The 19646-nt window shown below is 40.6% G+C and overlaps 1 protein-coding gene across 1 annotated transcript in view; it reads left to right on the top strand.

Moving 5' to 3' along the window:
- Positions 1-19646, top strand: part of WDR44 (WD repeat domain 44) — a 58536-nt gene that overhangs the window by 23590 nt on the left and 15300 nt on the right. The window contains exons 4-13 of the mRNA XM_054039300.1: positions 513-1167; positions 4986-5068; positions 6233-6328; positions 8459-8595; positions 9908-9991; positions 10743-10849; positions 13607-13758; positions 17623-17761; positions 17896-17960; positions 19344-19457. Coding sequence (XP_053895275.1) covers positions 513-1167; positions 4986-5068; positions 6233-6328; positions 8459-8595; positions 9908-9991; positions 10743-10849; positions 13607-13758; positions 17623-17761; positions 17896-17960; positions 19344-19457 — 1632 coding nt within the window. The remainder of the gene's footprint in view (positions 1-512; positions 1168-4985; positions 5069-6232; positions 6329-8458; positions 8596-9907; positions 9992-10742; positions 10850-13606; positions 13759-17622; positions 17762-17895; positions 17961-19343; positions 19458-19646) is intronic.

A 19646-nucleotide genomic window follows, 5' to 3' on the forward strand; every position in this document is an offset into this window, starting at 1 on the left:
GTTTTTAGAAATAGTTATTGTAAACAGCCCAAATGCTGTTCAGTGTGGGGAAAATCAAGCTAAATATGTTTAAATTAAAAAATCAGGATTTGTGGCCACTAAATCATTTGGCTAGTTTACAGTATAATAAATAGGGAGAGTAGGGGATAATAAATGTCAAAAAAAAAAAAAAAGTAATCAGATTTGATTTTTGTGTTTTGTTACCTTATCTTTTAAAAAATATAAACTACACTAAAATGCAGTCTGTTTTCTGAAGTCACTTGCCCCCATTACCATTCAAGTGGGTGTATTTCTGTACTTAGCTTCTAGCCCCCATAATTTTGTTTAAAACATGCTGGAGGGTAATATTTACTGGTTGTGTCCTCGTTTTCATTATAAAAGTGAGGTGACTTTTCCTTAGAAGCTGAGACTTATCCTATGCTGTGGCATGGACTTCCTGACAAGTGTGCTCTAACAACTCTGCCTTCCTATATTTGTATGTCTTGGCAAACCTATGTTTTGGGTTTTTGTAGATTATTGACAGTATTCTAGAAGAAAGCCAAAAGGTACAACAGCTAGAAGATGATCCTTTGGCTTCCCAAGGAAAAGAACTAACTGATCAAACTTCAGATACAAATACTTGGATTCCTGGAGCAGATATCCTTAGTGATATTCCTGAGCTACTAGCTACAGAATCAGCATTACAAGAAGATACTCAAGAACCTGTGACTCAGAGTACATGTAAGGAGGCAGAAGTGGAATCCAGAGGGGTTTTTTTGCCTTCTGACCATGCCGTTGAGCATCAAGAAGGTGAAACCACTAATAAACTAGCAGAAATAATAAATGCAACTGAAGAGCTTAAAATCACAGAAACGTACTCGCCAAAAGAAACTCCTAAAAATGAGGAAATAGAAGTGAAACAGACAGTTATTTTAGAACAGGTAACTTCAGATTTCTTACCTACCGAAGATCTTACAACAGAAGAAATGCCTCCAGCCAAACCCCCAAGGCAACTTAGTGTAGAACCCGATATAGTTGCTAGCACTAAGAAATCTCTTCCGGCACGCCCACCACCTCCAGCAAATGTTCCTCCTCCTAGACCACCACCACCTGCACGACCCGCTCCACCACCACGGAAGAAAAAGAGTGAATTGGAGTTCGAGGTGCAAAAATTATCTGGTTTAGAAGGTAAGCATATGCTTTGCCCTAAGGTCTTCTGTCCAGATGAGTGCACCAACTTTCTATCAATAGACAGTTGCCATTTTCCTGCTTTTCAGAAATTACTGAGCCTCTTGATTTTCTTTTGGCTAGCTATCCTTGAATTTAAGAGATGCAATCAACTGAACAATCACATGAGATTTTCAGATATCTAGGTGAGTTAGGAGCCCAAGGCCCTTTCAAAGTCAACAGGATTTGGGCTGTTAACTCTCATAATTTTCTTTTGAAACTCTCACTCCATACTTCTGCCAGAATTTTTTTCACCCACTTTTATTCAGAACACCTAAAACAACAGAGCAAGAGAAAGTAATGGAAATATTTTCTCTAATTTCTTTATTTTCTGTGTTTGCACCATTTTGTGATCAGTTTCACTGTTCCTTTATCTTTTCCCTGCTTATGTCTCATCTGCACAGCAACAGGAGACTAAATGTTTTTTTAAAAAATAGTGACTAGAAAGCCACAGATTAGATGTGGGACTCAGTTATGTTTTTGGCTAGATCTTTAGAAGTAGAGTCTTCTTTGGTATTCATACTGAACTTCTTAAAAATCTGTACACCTGACTTTGTTATTGTTGTCTATACTGTAGGTATCTTAGTTCCTTCTACTAATGATGGTTGGGTGTGCATTTGTATTGGCGTGTCATAAATAAACATGATACACAGTCTTGAAGCTAGCACTATGCCACTTTATACTAAGTAATTACATACTGTCCCAGAGAATTGCCCAGCAACAGTGAGGACAGCTGATTAGAAACAGTAATCAGTTCACAAAGATCAAATTAAACCTTCAGTACTAAATTTCTGATGCAATAACTGTCAAAAATAATTTTTAGTCAGAACCAAAAGAAGCTTGATCTCCTGGCACTCCTATTTCTGCATAGGAGAGGGCTGTCTTTTATGTTGAGAATAGTGTAGGACAGAAAACGGCAAGTTTGATAGGCTATAAAATATACTTTGAGCAAGATAGAACTCTTGTGGTGAAAGGTAAAACACGCAGCATAATACACGCATACATTTTAGTTTTCCAGTGATGGGTTTTCCCCATATGTACTGTCTGAGGATTTGGTTTTTAAGCAGGGCACATCCCTAATGAAACTCTTTGATGAAACATTCCACTAGGAGGAAAAATAACCTTTGCTCCAGCAAATAGAGAAATTGTGTCGTTTCAGTATGCCAAAAGTCAGCTTAGATAAATTTTTGGGTGCTTTTTAACCACTGGATGATGAAGAGAAGGAGTTAGCGGTGTCATATTGTAACTATATCATTTTATATCATTACAGATTATTTCAGTTCCTGCTGATTCTAAAATTATAAATGACCTGTAAAATATTCTATAATAAATATTTAGTTTCAGAGATTACTATGGGGGAAAAACAGAGTGGGCAGTTTTTCAAAGAGACATTATTAAGGTCACAGTAAGAGCAAACTATCCCACTGTATAGGAAAGATAGGAAGTATGGCAAGAGATCACCCTGGCTTAACCAGGAGATCTTCAATGATCTGAAACTCAAAAAAAGTCTCTTGCAAAAAGTGGAAATAACACGAGATTAAATTAACTAGAGACATAAAGGGTAACAAGAAAATATTCTACAAATACATTAGAAGCTAGAGGAAGTCCCAGGACCGGGTTGGCCCGTTACTCAATGAGGGGGGTAAAACAACAGAAAATGTGGAAATTGCAGAAGTGCAAGATAAGTGTTTTTGTTTGTCTTCACCAAAAAGGTTAGTGATTGGATGTTTAACTTAGTGAATGCCAGTAAAAATGAGGTAGGATCGGCAGCCAACATAGGGAAAGAACAAATTAAAAATTACTTAGGTGTCTGCAAGTCACCAGGGCCTGATGAAATACATCCTTGTATACTCAAGGAGCTGACTGAGGCGATATCTGAGCCATTAGTGATTATCTTTGAAAAGTCATGGAAGATGGGAGAGATTCCAGAGGACTGGAGAAGGGCAAATATAGTGCCCATCTATAAAAAGGAAAATAAGGACAACCCAGGGGAAATTACAGACCAGTCAGCTTAACTTCGGTACCCAGAAAGATAATGGAGCAATCAATTTGCAAACACTTAGAAGATTATAAGGTGATAAGTAACAGCATGGATTTGTCAAACCAACCTGGTAGCTTTCTTTGATAGGGTAACAAGCCTTGTGGATAGCCGGGAAACAGTAGATATGGTATATCTTGACTTTAGTAAAGTTTCATACAGTCTCGCATGACCTTCCCATAAAGAAACTAGGGAAATACAACCTAGTTGGAGCTACTATAAGGTATCAGTTCTGGGTCTGGTTCTGTTTAATATCTTCTTCAGTGATTTAGATAATGGCATAGAGAGTACACTTACGAAGTTTGCGGATGATACCAAGCTGGGAGGGGTTGCAAGTGCTTTGGAGGATAGGATTAAAATTCAAAGTTATCTGGACAAACTGGAGAAATGACCTGAAGTAAATAGGATTAATTCAATAAGGAAAAATGCAGAGTACTCCACTTGGGAAGGAACAATCAGTTGCACACATACAAAATGTGAAATGACTACCTAGGAAGGAAAGGGATCTGGGGGTCAGAGTGGACCACAAGCTAAATATGAGTCAACAATGTAACACTGTTGCAAAAAAACCGAACATCATTCTGGGATGTATTAGCAGGAGTGTTGTAAGCAAGACACGAGAAGTAATTCTTCTGCTCTGCTCTATGCTGATTAAGCCTCAACTGGTGTATTGTGTCCAGTTCTGGGTGCCACATTTCAGGAAAGATTTGGACAAATTGGAGAAAGTCCAGAGAAGAGCAACACAAATGATTAAAGGTCTAGAAAACATGACCTATGAGAGAAGATTGAAAAAATTGGGTTTGTTTAGTCTGGAGACTGGGGGAACGTAAGTTTTCAAGTACATAAAAGGTTGCTACAAGGAAAAGGGAGAGAAACTTGTCGTTTTACCTCTGAGAATAGGACAAGAAGCAATGGGCTTACGTTGTAGCAATGGCAGTTTAGGTTGGACATGAGGAAAAATTTCCTAACCGTCAAGGTGATGAAGCACTGGAATAAATTGCCCAGTAAGATTTTGTCATGGGAGATTTTTAAGACCAGGTTAGACAAACACCTGTCAGGCATGGTCTAGATACTACTCAGGCCTGCCATGAGTGCAAGGGTCTGGATTAAATGACCTCTCGAGGTCCCTTCCAGTCCTAGGATTCTATGTTTAAAGAAGCTCCTATATTATTGTTTCACCAAAGTACAGTATCTGCACTGCCTGACGGAGCTGCCTGTACTGCTCAGTAGAAATAGTTGCCTAACCAAGTCTTGTACAAGGAACAGAACAATGAATAGTGTATTCAGCAGCTTGGTGTACACGGCAGGCTTCCCAGAGCTGTGCACATTGCAGCTGAAGCATGTATAATCTAGATCTCCATGCTAATAAATAGACAGAAGTAAACAAAAAACAAGTGCTGCTCAGGCCCTGGGGGGAAAACCCAGTAACATAAACACTTGCTGAATGGAGTAGAGGTTAGTAGCAAAACTTATTTTCAGGCTTAAATGATCCCCTTAACTGGTGTTGGATTTGTGTGTATAAGAAATCTAATTGGCAATACAGATTACTAATAGTGTTTGATATTTATTTGTTTGAAAAATGTGGTTTATTAATGTAACTTTGACTAAATGATCTCTGGTATTGTAATTAAATAAAAAAAATTCCAGGGCATATAATATCATGGTGCACCTTTTTCTAACCGTTGCTTTATAGTTCCTAGAGAGAATTTAACAACTGGTGTTTTCTTTGCTTTGAATACAGTGACAGACTGCATGGTCAAAGATTCTCAGCCTTCTTTGGATCTGGCAAGCGCAACCAGTGGAGATAAAATAGTTACTGCACAGGTTAGTGAACTATAATATTATTCTGCATTGTGGCTATCTAGAATCACATTCATGTATCCGGGCCCCATTGTGCTAGGCACTACATATGTGTACACACAGACAAACTAAAAAGATAGTCCTTGCCTCAAAGAGTGTACAAATAAAGTAAAATCTTTGGACGACCCTAATAAAGTATTTAGAAATCGTACCGAATGGGTTCATTTAAATAGGCACTTTCACATCATAACAAACTTGGAGAAATCAAAGATGTACGTATGTGTAGCTAATATTGCATAAAATACAGTGCAGCAAAAGGAGAGTGAAAATAATAGTGACAGCATGTTGTTTTTAATTCTTGAAAGTCCTTTAATGCAGATGGAGCCTCACACAAGTGCCTGGCTCCTAGAGCTGACTACAAGTAGCAGCGCACTTAGATGCTTTCCCTTCCTTCTCCAGGTTCTCTCTAACCCCACCTACCTGCATCCCAACTAGTCAGGGGGAGAGCCTATTACAATAGAAAATACATTTACTTTGTCAGTATTTTTTAGTACATCTCTTGCCAATGAAGGTTTATTTGACTGAATAATATTTTTCTATCTCCCAATCCACCTTTTGTTTGTTTGTACAGTAGATTTTGACAAACTTGCAGGTGAAATTATTGTGGCCAAATGCACCTTAGGGTTAACTCCATTATAGCCAGTAAAGTTGCCCAGGGATTTGTTTGACTCTGAACTTTCACCACAGAACGTAGCAAGAGAAAATGAGATAATCGGAAAGTCACTTAAATATAAGCACAATCGCCCTTGGTTGGGATCAAGGCAAGGGAAGCTATTAGATCTTGGGACCCAATCTTTCCCAAGTGCGCCGCATTCACAACTCTTTAACAGAAGTCAGTTGGAGCTGCAGGTGCCCAGCACTTGCAAATATCAGGTCTAGAGGTTTAAAGCATTGTGTATTTGGTAGTCCATCTGTATCGCTATTCATTCAGAGTGTAATTTCAGAATACTTTATAAATAAACATTAAATGTACGTTTTTCAATTGGAAAACGGTTAATATCTCTATTTTTCTGGAAATCTAATGTAATGTAATTGCCAATTTGTACTTCTGGAATTATAGTGAAACTAATGTACTTAAAGAATGTTTTAAGTAAATACATATATTTCTATGCACATACACAACTGTAGGAAAATGGAAAAGCAGCTGATGGACAAACCATCCCAAATGAATTGCTTGGACCACAAAGACCCAGATCTAACTCTGGAAGAGAACTCACAGATGAGGTATTACTAGGACTTCTACCCAGTTCTTTCTTGTGTATGCTTTTTCTTTGCAGTTTGAGAGGTGGGTTAGAATAGTCATGTTTCATTACCCCTGCTCGTGCACTGTTGAACCATGATCTAATGAGATGGGGAAAAGGAAGGCACGGTGGGGAATGGTGAAGAGCAACACAATTTTTCTTCACAAGTTAGGAGTTTCAAGTGAATCAAGGCTGTGAATGCTCACAACGTGTTTAAATGCTTCTGAGGTACTGGAATTTCAAGAGTGTTTGGCTGCATATTTTATTAGAAGATGGAATATTTTCTGTTATACTTATGACTAAGGGTATGTTTGTCACGGAATCCATGACTTCCAGAGACCTCTGTGACATTTTCTGCTTCAGCCCCTGGGGCTGCGGGACAGGAGCTGGCAGCCAGAGGGGCCCCAACAGAGTTCCAGCAACAGGCAAAAGCCTCCTCAGGGTCTCCCTGCAGGGTTCCAGCGATGGGCGACAGCCTCCTCCGGGGGGCCCTCCTCAGGGTTCCAGCAACTCAAGGGGACAGCTTCCTGGGGTGGAGGTGGGGAGAGGAAGAGTACCTTTCAGTTCCCAGCCACCATGGTGGCAGGGGAAACCATGGAGCTGCAGCAGCAAAAATCACGGACAGGTCACGGCTTCCGTGAATTTTTGTTTATTGCCTGTGACCTGTCTGTGACTTTTGCTTAAAAATAACCATGACACAATTTTAGCCTTACTTATGACTTGTATTCTTGTGTGTATTCTTGTCCATTCTGACATTATAGGATTCCCTCCCCTCATAAATAGGTACTAGCTGTCTTGTTGTTGGAATAACACTGTTGGCTTTGTGTTTTCTTCACGCTTTTCCCTTGTGTCTCTTGCTTCATTCCATACCTCACATTTGTACTAGTTATTTCAGCAAAATTTTAGATTCTGTTCATAGGAGCATAAGAACGTCCATATTGGGTCAGATCAATGGTCCACCTAGCCCAGTATCCTGTCTTCTGACAGTGGCCAGTGTCTGATGCTTCTGAGGGAATGAATAGAATAGGGCACTATATTGAGAGATCCATCCTGTTGTCCAGTCCCAGCTTCTGGTAGTCAAGGTTAAGGGATACCCAGATCATGGGGTTGGATCCCTGACCATCCTGGCTAATAGCGATAGGAGACCTGTCTTTAAAATTCTTTCTTGGATTGCTTTCCCCCACTCCATTTTCAACTAAGTAGCTCATGAGTGGGAATTTCAGCAAGTTTAACTTGTCATGCATCTAAAAAGGATGGAGGAAACCCTTTCTTCATATCAAATGAACATCTTCCTAGTGTCATTAGGAAACAGATGGCTTATTAATAAACTAAAAAAATGAATGGTGGCATGAATAAGCCAACCCAGGATTTAATCATTGCTATCATGGAATGGCAGACCATGTCTAGGACATCAGTAGGTTAAACTGCCTTTCAAAAGCTGTCTCTTTCCCTGACCAGGACTCAACTGTTCCAGCCCTCAGTGCCCCCTGGTGAATAGAGGTTGGCAGTAGGCAGATAATATGGTCCTCTCTTTTCCATTTGGACATAAACCTAAAGTAAAGTTTTTGAAGAGAAGGATTTCAGAATTTTGGAATCTGCATCTTATCCAATATGCTCCCTTATCTAGTTTTCTAATTGTATAGTGGTACAGTTGGCTATTAAATAGGGCAGTATCAGTTACCAAATATCGATTCAGAAATTGAAGATAGTTGAGTTTGCATGTTGTAAAACAGAAGACAAGTTAGGTCTGTATTCTGTAGAGGTCATAAAGAATGTTTCTCTTCACACATCTAAAATGTGTAACTCTACCTGTATAATCCAGTTAGTTGTCCTTTTTTAAAAATGCATCATGGGCATTCTACATGTCTAAATCAAGACAATTTATGAAAAAATGGTTCCTATAATGCAGTATTGTGAGGCATAGAGTGTACTGCAGAATTTCTCACTAAAAACAAATATAAAATATTCCAATATATAAGATGTCCTTTTTTCCTTTAGAATCTTTTTATTTATTTATTTATTTATATTTTAATCCTCTAAAATCATTGTTTTAAGTCTCAGGACTTAAGGAAGCCTCATTAATGTCAGATTCTTCATATTTTCTTTACTGCAGGAAATTCTAGCAAGTGTAATGATAAAGAACCTTGATACAGGTGAAGAAATACCATTGAGCTTGGCAGAAGAAAAATTGCCAACAGGCATTAACCCCCTGACGTTACATATCATGAGGAGAACTAAGGAATATGTCAGGTATGAGTGAAAATGGCTTTTAGCTGTTCATATCTGATAGCTTGTGATATATTGCTGTAGTCCCTTGCTCTAATATTTCTGTTTTGTTTCTGTACTCATTATTTTGTTTAAAGCCTTTTTTAATGGAAGCAAGGAAGTATGTTTCAACCCATCCATCTGTTTGTGATGTGTATAATTTGAATGCTGTTACCCGGTTCTCTCTGATATTAGCTTATTTAATTAGGTAACAGAGGATATCTATTGAAATACTGTATTTTTAGGATAACTGACTATTGGACAATAAATCTTTGACTGGATCTGCACGTGTTCAGCATCTCTGAAAATCAGCCCTAACTCCAAACCAAACAGCAGTAAATATGCGTAATGTTGTGTCGCTTCTGACCTGAACTGAATGCGTTTTATTGTATCACAATAATGGGTGCCTAAGACGTAGTTAAAATAAATTTATGGGAGAATAAATATTAAGAGGTAATTCATGCTTTGAACATCTACGGCCACCATTGCAGTTGAATATTTTAGTCTCCATCCTATTTAAGCAAGTTTATAATTTCTCTTTTGAGTTCTTGAATAAGTTTGGAGATTGTTGTCAATTGACCTTATGGTAGACTATCGCAGATACTGATAAGTAAGTCATATTTTAATGCAGAGATCTCTAAGCCCTTAGCCTAAATGTCAGAGAGGAATTTGAACATTTGTACTGTTTATAAATACGTATAGCATTGGACAAAATAATGTTCAGACAGCCACATAAATAAACTTCTGTGTGCAAAGTTTTGCTTTGCATTTTCTTCCTTCAGTATTGGTTTTCTTAGGTACATATTTGCTTAATATTTACAATTGGAAATGAAGTAGCATAATGGAACAGAAGTATCTGTAACATGTTATGAAACAATAACAAGTTGTTATATATACAAATAATTTGTTAGCCAATTCATGTATTTAGTCTGCTTCAGACGTTCTTTCTCGTCTGTGTTTTGAAAAATGTGGCCTTTCAGGATATTTGAATGTACAGAAGGTGATAGATAACATGTAGCTTGAGTTGATTGCTCTGGGAGATGTGTATGCAGTTTGCCTTAATCAAGGTACCTAATGCATTGTATCTGCTGACTAAAACTATTGCTTGCTGAATGTGATGCTGAACGTTATTGGAGGATGTTGAACTTACTAACAGACTCCTAAGTCAAGAGCTATCAAGATGTGTGATATAAGTAGGAATCAGAAGATATGGTTTAATGCTTAATAGAATGATGTTAACACTTTAATTTGTGTTAAGAGCTGATATGGTATTTTGCATAAAACGTATATTTCACAGCAATGATGCGGCACAATCTGACGATGAAGACAAAATGCAGACACAGCAAACTGATTCTGACGGAGGAAGATTAAAACAAAAAACGTAAGACTTTAGGACTCTTGTTTTAATGTTTTATGTAAACTACCAGTATCTTTAGAAGTACAAATGTTTTGTTTTTATGTAACGATCTGCACTCTGATCACAATATGGTCTCCCCTTTATGTTTAAGAATGATTTCAGAACAAGGGTCTGAAATCAGTTATGCCTACTACTATATACTAAAAACAGGCAGCTATATTTTACCCTAATTAAATTACTGATGCTTACAAGCAAAAAAGCTTGAACCAACAGGTTTAAAACAAACAGAAGGAAGTACTACTTCACACAACACACAGAAAACCTCTGTTACTCATTGCCAGGGGATGGTGTGAAGGTCAAAAGTATAACTGGCTTCAAAAAATAACTAGGTAAATTCATGGAGGACGGGTCCATCAGTGGCTGTCAGCCAAGATGGTCAGGGATGCAACCCCATGCTTGGTGTGTCCCTAAGTTTCTGACTGCCAGAAGCTGAGACTGGACAACAGATGATGGATCACTAGATAATTGCCCTGTTCTGTTCATTCCCTTTGAAGCATCGGGCACCAGCCACTGTTGGAAGACAGGATACTGGGCTAGATGTGCCATTGGTCTGACCTAGTATGGTCATTCTTATATTAAGATGTAAAAATACAAATGGAAAGAAATACCACTTTATTTCAAACCCAAAGTGGTTTTGGGTCACAGATGGCAAATACTATGTGATTGGTTTTCTTTGCGTGACGTGGGTGGTGAAAAAATATTCTTGCTTTTTAAGGACTCAGCTGAAAAAGTTCTTGGGCAAATCAGTAAAGAGGGCAAAGCATCTTGCTGAAGAATATGGTGAACGTGCTGTAAATAAAGTTAAAAGTGTTCGAGATGAAGGTCAGTGAAATAGAATCATTATCTAATGGAGCCGAATCTTGTTGTGTATCCCTTGGGACAAAAGCCAGCTGTATAAGGGAATTTGAGATCTTCCTTTGAGGGGAAAATTAAAAATGAATTATGCTCCCACCAAATAGCTTCGACAGAATGCGGGTTCTCGAGACTGAGGTCTGTCCTGCAGTTCTCCGTATACGTGACAGATGAATACTTCAGGGATGGTTTTGTTTGCTTCCCTTGTGGTGTTACTGTTTCTTACACAGTACAAACAGCAGGAAAAGCTGTGGGGAGGGTGGTGGGAGCTGAATAACCATTTTAAGTGTAGCATAAAATCTAGTCTCTAGATGTACAGGAAATATAGGGGATTGTAAGACATTTAATCAATGTATATACTTAATAAAAACATAAATAATTTAGTCCTAGTCCCCATGTGTATTCCACACCTGGGTGTGCATGTGCCCGAGACTAGAAATTTGTAGCAGGGAGTGCTCTTTGATCTGCACATGCACAGTTGGTTTCCCCATGCTCCAAACTGTGGGCATAAAGGGCGGCATAGACCCATGCCACTCCAGTTCCTTCTTACCGCCGGATGGCCTGAGTCAGAGTTCTGTGTCCGCTATGATCTTCCTCTACTTTCAGTATCTATAAGTGGCCTCAAACTGTGAGCAACATCAACCCGGTGTAGAGGCCAAATCAGTTAAGCCTAAGAAACCCTCTCACAAGAGTAAGGAATATGACCACAGGCGTAAGAACAGATCCCCATCCACATCTGCCTCTTAAGAGAAAGCATCCCTCCCTATCCAGCCCAAGTTGGGTGAGTCTTTGTGTGCAGATCATAAGGAATTTAGGTCCTCCTAAACCTACCCAAGAAGGAAAGATGCTACTGAAGAAGGATCTGACAATACCGGCTCTGGCCCACAAGCCAAAAGATCAGCACTCACTGCTCCTGTCCAGGAGCTTCACGCTGGACCCCATTCAACAGTTCTTGCACACTCCAAGTGGGATCCGCAGAGAGGAGGAGGGTGTTAAAATAAGAGATAATAGCTTCCCCATTTACCTCTCCTCCCCCACTTCAGATGCATGGAAGCAAGATCATTCGGAAGATAGAGAAGCATTGAAGTGTGGGAGGGGTGGTCCCAGCCTGTGAAATGTATTGCAGCTTATGGTAGCTTGGGTAAAGTTTAGGAATTGGATTGCGATTTTATCATTTTATTTCCTTTTGTAACCAGTTCTGACTTTTATGCCATTATCACTTAAAATATAGCATTCTCTAGTTAATAAACTTGTTTTAATATTTTAATCTAAGCCTGTGTTTTGACTGAAGTGTCTGGGAGAATCTCTACTCAGGTTAACAGAGACTGTGGCATGATCATTTCCTTCGATGCAATGAACTATTTAATGAGCTTACAGTAACTCCTCACTGAACGTTGTCCTAGTTAACGTTGTTATGTTGCTGATCAGTTAAGGAACATGCTTGTTTAAAGTTGCGTAATGCTCCCTTATAACGTTGTTTGGCAGCCGCCTGCTTTGTTCACTGCTTGCAGAATGAGCAGCCCGTTGCAGCTAGCTGGTGGGGGCTTGGAACCAGGGTGGGCTGGCAGCCCCCATCAGCTCCCCCAAGTTCCCTGTGTGGCAGCTGCCCAGGAGGCTATCAATTGGCAGCAGTTCAGCTGTCCCTCCCCCCACTGCCATGTGCTGCTCCTGACCCCTGCCTTGGAGCTTCTCCCGGGAGCCTCCTGCTTGCTGTGCAGAGGGCAGGGGAAGAGGGGTGCTAATGTCAGGGTGTCCCCTGCTCCTGTACCCCATCTCCACAGAGCGGGGGGACAAACGACAGGGCTCAGGATGGAGGGAGCTTGCGGGCAGCAGCTGCTGCTTCAACTTGTTCATCTTGATACAAAGGCACTGTACTTAGTGGGGTCAGTGTGCTTAAAGGAGCAATGCGTGTCTCTCTCACTCACACTCACACCCCACCCCACCCCACTTTGGAAAGTGGAGGGAGTGGTGCGCTCCAGTGGGATAGCATGGGTTCAGCATCACGTTCAGTTTCTGCAGGGAATGTTTCCTGCCACTGCCATGCTGTCTCCTCCCTCCATTCGTGCTGCCTTGTAGGGTGTGAGGCTACATTAACAACAACGTGTTAACCTTGAGGGCTCAGCCGAGTGCTAGTTCATCATTTAGCAGTAAGACATTCCCTGGGAAATATCCCTCCCTCTTCCACCCTGACTCACCACCTCCACTAAGCTTCACAATCATTGCTGTGTACATAATTAAATTTTGTTTAAAACTTACACTCTGTGGGGGTGTGTGTGGGGGGGTGTGTTTTTTATTTATATTTATATAGTGTGTGTATATATATAAATAAATTAGTCTTTTGTCTAGCGAAAAAAATTTCCCTGGAACCTAACCCCCTACTCTTTACATTAATTCTTATGGGAAATTGGATTCGCTTAACATGGTTTCACTTAAAATAGCGTTTTTCAGGAACATAACTACAGCATTAAGCAGGGAGTTACTGTACTCTGATCAAGGGGGTCTTCAGCAGTGTAAGCAGATTAGTGTTCTTCCTTTCAGATTAGATTTAGACACGCTAATGCAGTAACAACCTCGTCCAGTTTGTAAGATCATCAGAACTCAGTACTAAAAGAATCACAATTAATTCAAAACCAAAATAATCTTCTGTTCCAAGAAAAATGATTGAGAAATGCACATTGTCGGGATCAATGCTATCTAATGTACACAGTTGTGTTGTGTTCTGCTTAGTGTTCCATACTGACCAGGATGATCCCTCTTCAAGTGATGATGAAGGAATGCCATATACAAGGCCAGTTAAATTCAAAGCAGCACATGGCTTCAAGGGACCTTATGACTTTGAACAAATAAAAGTAGTTCAGGATCTCAGTGGTGAACACATGGTAAGTTTATTTTTTATGTCAAATTCCACTTTGATGTAAATGAAGAGAATACTTCTGCTTGCTGAGTGTGGTCAGTGTGAAATCCAAGTGTATCTTCTGATTATGAAACAGAGTAGGGAGACACAGCCATTAAGACTCATTCCATCTGTCTTATCTGTGGGTGAGATTCTGCAAATAAATTTGTCTGGACTCATTCCTAACCCCCCCCCCTGCCCTCCCCCAAGGAGCTTTTTTGCAGGATGTAACGGTGTATATGCAGCAGCTAATGCAGTGCCATTTCTCCAGTTAGAGTATTATGCTGCTTTCTCATATTCTTGATTTGAGTGTTCTTGTGGGAACTGGAAGGCAAGCATCTCCCTCCCCTTTCCAGCCTCCCTGGAGAGCCTTCATGCCTAAGGTCAATGTTCTGTTTGAGTGCCATTGAATTAAGTCTTCAACCTGGCATTGCAATGCACTGGTATTGGCCTGGTTCTTCACGTGTGCGTATTACAGCATAATGATTGCCCAACTCTTCCCTTTTAAAGATCTTTTTTTCAGTAGCTTATAACTTTGCCAAACTTTAACTGTTTGGGCTGAAATTTTCTATGCTAGGTGTCTCTATCAGGCTGACTTTTTCTTTAGAAAATTTCAGGCAAAATGGTTGGGCAGTTTCCTAGAAAGCTACTAGGGAAATATGTTTTATCCATGTTAAAATGTTGACCTTTTTTAATTTTGAGAAGCTCTGGCACCCTATGTTTTGGAGCAGGGATTTTAAATTCAGCCGGGATGGGGATGTGCCTTTTGCTATCCCTGTGAAAATCCACCCAAATTTGGCCAAGTTACAAGCTTTTGAAAACCTGCAATTTTCACATGTTGAGTAGAGATTTGCTAGCGCTTCTCAGCTAAGTTCCCCAAAGATGTCCTCCGCACTCGGCATGCTCCAGCCAAAGGTTGAGCAGAAATTTCCTTATAATTGTAGCTCTGGACTGTTGCAGACCAGGGTTGGACCTGGGCACTAGAACTGAGCAGGGAACTTGTCTGGCTGTGCTTTCAGTGACCTCTCACTGTAGACAGATCCAGGCAGCGTGGAGGAGGAAGCTGCCTGATTCAAATGCAGAGAAGAGAAAATCTCGACTGTGGCAGGGAAGAATAGATTGGGAACAGGTGCAGAGAAGGGCTAGTAGGATGATCTGAGGAATGGAGAACCTACCTTACGAGAGGAGACTAGAGGAGCTTGGTTTGTTTAGTCTAACAAAATGAAGACTGAGGGGAGATAGGATTGCTTTCTATAAATACATCAGAGGGATAAACACCAGGCAGGGACAGGAGTTAATTTAAATTATGGGCCAGTGTTGGCACAAGGACAAATGGTTATAAACTGGCCATCAAAAAGTTTAGGTTTGAAATTAAATGTTTCTGTCCATCAGAGGAATGAAGTTCTGGAACAGCCTTCCAAGAGGAGTAGTGGGGACAAATAACCTAACTTGTTCTAAGACTGAGCTTGATAATTTTGTGGAGGGGATGGTATGATGAGGTTGCCTACAGTGTCAGATGGCCCATCCATGACTGCTATTAGCGAATATCTCCAACAGCTGGAAATGGAGCACTAGATGGGGAGGGCTCTGATTTACTATAGAGAATTCTTTTCCAGGTGTCTCACCCACATGCTCAGAGTCAAACTGATCACCATATTTGGGGTCGGGAAGAAATTTTCCCTTAGATCAGATTGGCAGAGACCTTGGGCATGTTTCGCCTTCCTCTGAAGCATGGGGCACGGGTCACTTGCTGGTTTGAACTAGAGTAAATGGTGGATTCTCTGTAACTTGAAGTATTTAAATCAAGATCTGAGGACTTCAGTAACTGAGCCAGAGGTTATGGGAGTAGATAGGTGAGGTTCTGTGGCCTGTGATGAGCAGGAGGCCTTAAAGACTGAACCTGAGACTGGAGGCTGGCAGGAAGGTGAGGGAGACTGGGGTCTGGCAGAGCAAGGAGACTGGGACTGGCAGCAGGGGGATGAGGGGAACCTGTAACTGGCTGTGTAAAGAGACTGGAGAGAGAGTGCTGGGGGAATGTAGGCAGAACTGGGTATGGCTGAGATGGGGAACAGGGAGTCTGGAGGGGTGAAAGTTGGATTTACTGGGTATGGAGCTTGGGACTGGGACAAGAAGGCTCAGGAGTGGAGGCCGGAGACTCATTAGATGAGGACAATGGGATTGTGATGAGGAGCCTGGGGTGGGAGGAGGTTGTACAGAGGAGCTCGATCTTGGGTGTGGAATGGGCAGAAGAAGAATCTGCCCACTACAACAGCCCCCTCTCCGGAGTTTGGCATGGAACCCACAATTCCCAAGTCTCTGCAGGGCTCTGCTGTCAGCAAATGTCTGTGAAACCCACTGACAAAGTGTGTCTGAGTCCCCTGCAGCGCTCATTCACCCAAAGGATCAGAACCTACTTTGTTCTCAGTTACTCCATTAGCTCAAGTGGCAGAAGTCTGTGCAGTGGATCTAAAGGTTCCAGACCTGCTGATGAACCATGTGGATGTCAATAAGGTGCCACATGATGGAATTGTTTTCTCAGTTTACTTTTTTAAAAACCTAGGGAAATTACATGCAAACTATGTAACAAGAATATTAAGATTGCAAAGTCAAGCCTCAAAAGTTATAAAATGTCAGAATTAAGGTTGCCTCCCCAACCTTAATTCAGCCCCCTTGTGTGCATGCATTATGATACAGTCACAAATTATGTGACCACATACTATTTTTTTCTCTGCAGGACCCCTGCCTCATGTAGTGCACAGCATGGAACTGCTCTGGAGATGAATCAGGGTTGTGTAGTGAAGGGGTTGTTGTCTCCAAGACCTTTGCTTCATTTGTTACAGAGGTGTAGTGCACACGGCAGGGGACTGCAAAAAGCGAAAGGAAGGTCTCATAAGGCAGTTGAATGGTGCCCTGGAGAACTGGATTCTATCCCTGCCTCTGTCGCAGAGTTCCTGTGTGGTGCAAGTCAAGTCACTTAAACTAGACTTTTCACAGAGGGTAACTAATTGTGTAATCTGCATTTTCTGGGTGCCTGACTTGAGGCCTAGGGGTCTGATTCGCAGAAGTGCTGACCACTCAGCTGCCACTGAAGTCAGTAGGAGCTGTGCTTTGAACAGATAAAGTGCTGTATAACACTAAATATTCTGAAAAATCAAGTGGTAGTTATCTCAAATTGGGCACCCAGAATCAGTGGATACTTTTGACCTTAATCTCTGTGCCTCTGCGAAATGTGTATTATAACACTCATCTCACAAGGGTAGAACATAATTCACTAGTGTTTGTGAAGCACTCTGATATGTGATGCATCCGAAGAAGTGGGCTGCAGTCCACGAAAGCTTATGCTCTAATAAATTTGTTAGTCTCTAAGGTGCCACAAGTACTCCTGTTCTTTTTGCGGATACAGACTAACACGGCTGCTACTCTGAAATCTGATAGAGTGGTGAGTGCCATAGACAAGCTGATGAGAAGTTGTTAATTCAGTCTTCCTCGCAGGGTTTGAATAGTGTGCAGTAAATAAGGCATGGGGCCACATATTGAATAGCTGCCCTTCAAGTGAACGCTGTCTATCCTGTGCACTGAATGAAGCAGGGGTCCTTTGTAAAAAAGTAGTACGTGATGATGAAATTATCATAGTATCATAATGTATGAGCTCAGGGGGGAACAAATTCAGATTGCACAGGCAACCTTAATTCTGGCATTTCCTAACTTTTTGGTGCTTAACTTCACAATCTTAATAAAATGTTCTTTTAACATGGTGGTGTGTGTGTATATGCCAATTAATATGCTAGTTAATGGTTCTGGAATGGAAAAAGGTACTTACTTTGTTTATTGTGAACTCTTATTTTGACAGGGTGCTGTTTGGACAATGAAATTTTCTCACTGTGGACGATTACTTGCATCAGCTGGACAGGACAATGTAGTGAGAATATGGGTTTTAAAGAATGCTTTTGACTATTTCAATAACATGCGACTGAAATACAATACAGAAGGTACCTCTCCATATCTCACTGGTACTTTAAGGGCATTAGAAATTCTAGAACTATCTAGAGTTTTTCTAGTATTTTTTTTAAAAAAGTTCTACTTAAATAGTTTCTAACTTTCTGGGTTTTAATCTTTGTTCTAGGTCGTGTGTCTCCTTCCCCTTCTCAAGAGAGCCTGAATTCTTCCAAGTCTGATACTGAGGCAGGGGTATGTGTACCAGATAGCGTAGGCGTCTTTTAAGCAATGTATTCCCTGTTTCTGTAATGCTATAGATTTGCACTGCTTTAATCCAAAAAGTATGCCCCAGCTCTGGAGGAGTTCAAACTCTGAAGTCTCAATTCTTCAATCTAATTCTACATTGTCTTCTGAGGGAGTTTCCCCTCAATAAATGCAGGCTTGGCTCTTGTGTGATATGACTCAAACACTTATTCACTCAGTCAAAAACGAAGATCTGATTGGACATGTTTAGTCAATGTGTGTGTGTGTGTGTAATATGGGCAAATAATAAAATAGAGCAAAACTAGATAACTTGTTACAGTCTGCACATCTTCATTTTGATATGTTATTAATTAAAGCTAATCCCTCAGTGGGTCTTTGAGCTGAATGCTGGAAGTAATTAAATACACATAACTTTGAATTTCCTCACCTGGCAATTTCTTTCACAACTTTATTTAAAAATGAGTCTGACACTGTATCCTTTATTCTCACTAAGGCTAAGATTTAGTCATGGGCATTTTTAGTAATAGTTATGGACAGGTCATAGGCAATAAACAAAAACTCATGGCCCATGACCTGTCCGTGATTTGTACTATAAATACCCATGACTAAATCTTAGGTGCTTTGGGGAGGATCCCAGGGCCCTGCTGTTGCTCTGTGGGTGGACGGCCTGAGCAGCTGGCCCTGGGGCCACTCCAGTGGGGCTGGCTTCGGGGGCCGCCCCAGCTCCCTGGGTAGCCCTGGGGTCAACTGCACCATCTGCTGCAGAATTCACGGAGGTACCAGAAAGTCACGGAATCCATGACTAACTTGCACCCTTCATTCTCGCAGACTGGTGTGGAGGTTTGGGGGGTACTTTTGTGTGTGTGTGTGTGTGTGTGTGTGTATGAGAGAGAGGAACAAAAAACACAAGGGAAGTTTTAAGAATGGTGTATGTTTATAATAGATGTGTGCATACATATTCTGTTTCATTTATTTATACATTACATAAACTGAATACTGCTTAGCCAATAAATCAAAGAATTGACCTGTCTTAAATATGCAGTATGTATTTAGACAATATTGTTTTAATCTATTCAAATCAGTTAAGTACAATAAGCATTAAAAATTCAAGATGTATGGCAGAACTTAGTGCTTTTAGAACAATGTAGTTGTAAACTCAGTACACTGCTTACAGCACCATGTAATTTATTTTGAATGTTCAAATAACTGACATGAATCACTTATTTCTCTAATACTTGGTACTTAAGTTTTATATCTGTGCTCAGATATCTGTGGCACATCTGCATATCAGAAAGCAGTAACAATGTGTTCTGTTACCGTGGTTTTTTTTTCTGTTGCATTGATTGATTTTGAGATATTGATATTTGATAGGTTTGCAGTGGAGCTGATGAAGACCCTGATGATAAAAATGCACCATTTCGGCAGCGGCCATTTTGCAAATACAAAGGTCATACAGCAGATCTCCTTGATCTCTCATGGTCTAAAGTAAGGCAGCTTTTATGCAGACTATGCAGAACTTTCCCACTTCCCCCCATGTTTTGCTGTGTTCCTTTTCTTGGCACTTTATATCTAACCAGTGAAACGACTGATTATTAGTGTATGGATATAGGCACAGCCCATCTGTGAATTGGCTGATAAATATCTAAAACGCTTCGTAGCTGGTTTCCTCTTGTC

Source organism: Malaclemys terrapin, chromosome 9 (genome assembly GCF_027887155.1).
Source record: "Malaclemys terrapin pileata isolate rMalTer1 chromosome 9, rMalTer1.hap1, whole genome shotgun sequence".
In the NCBI taxonomy this organism is placed as follows: Eukaryota; Metazoa; Chordata; order Testudines; family Emydidae; genus Malaclemys; species Malaclemys terrapin.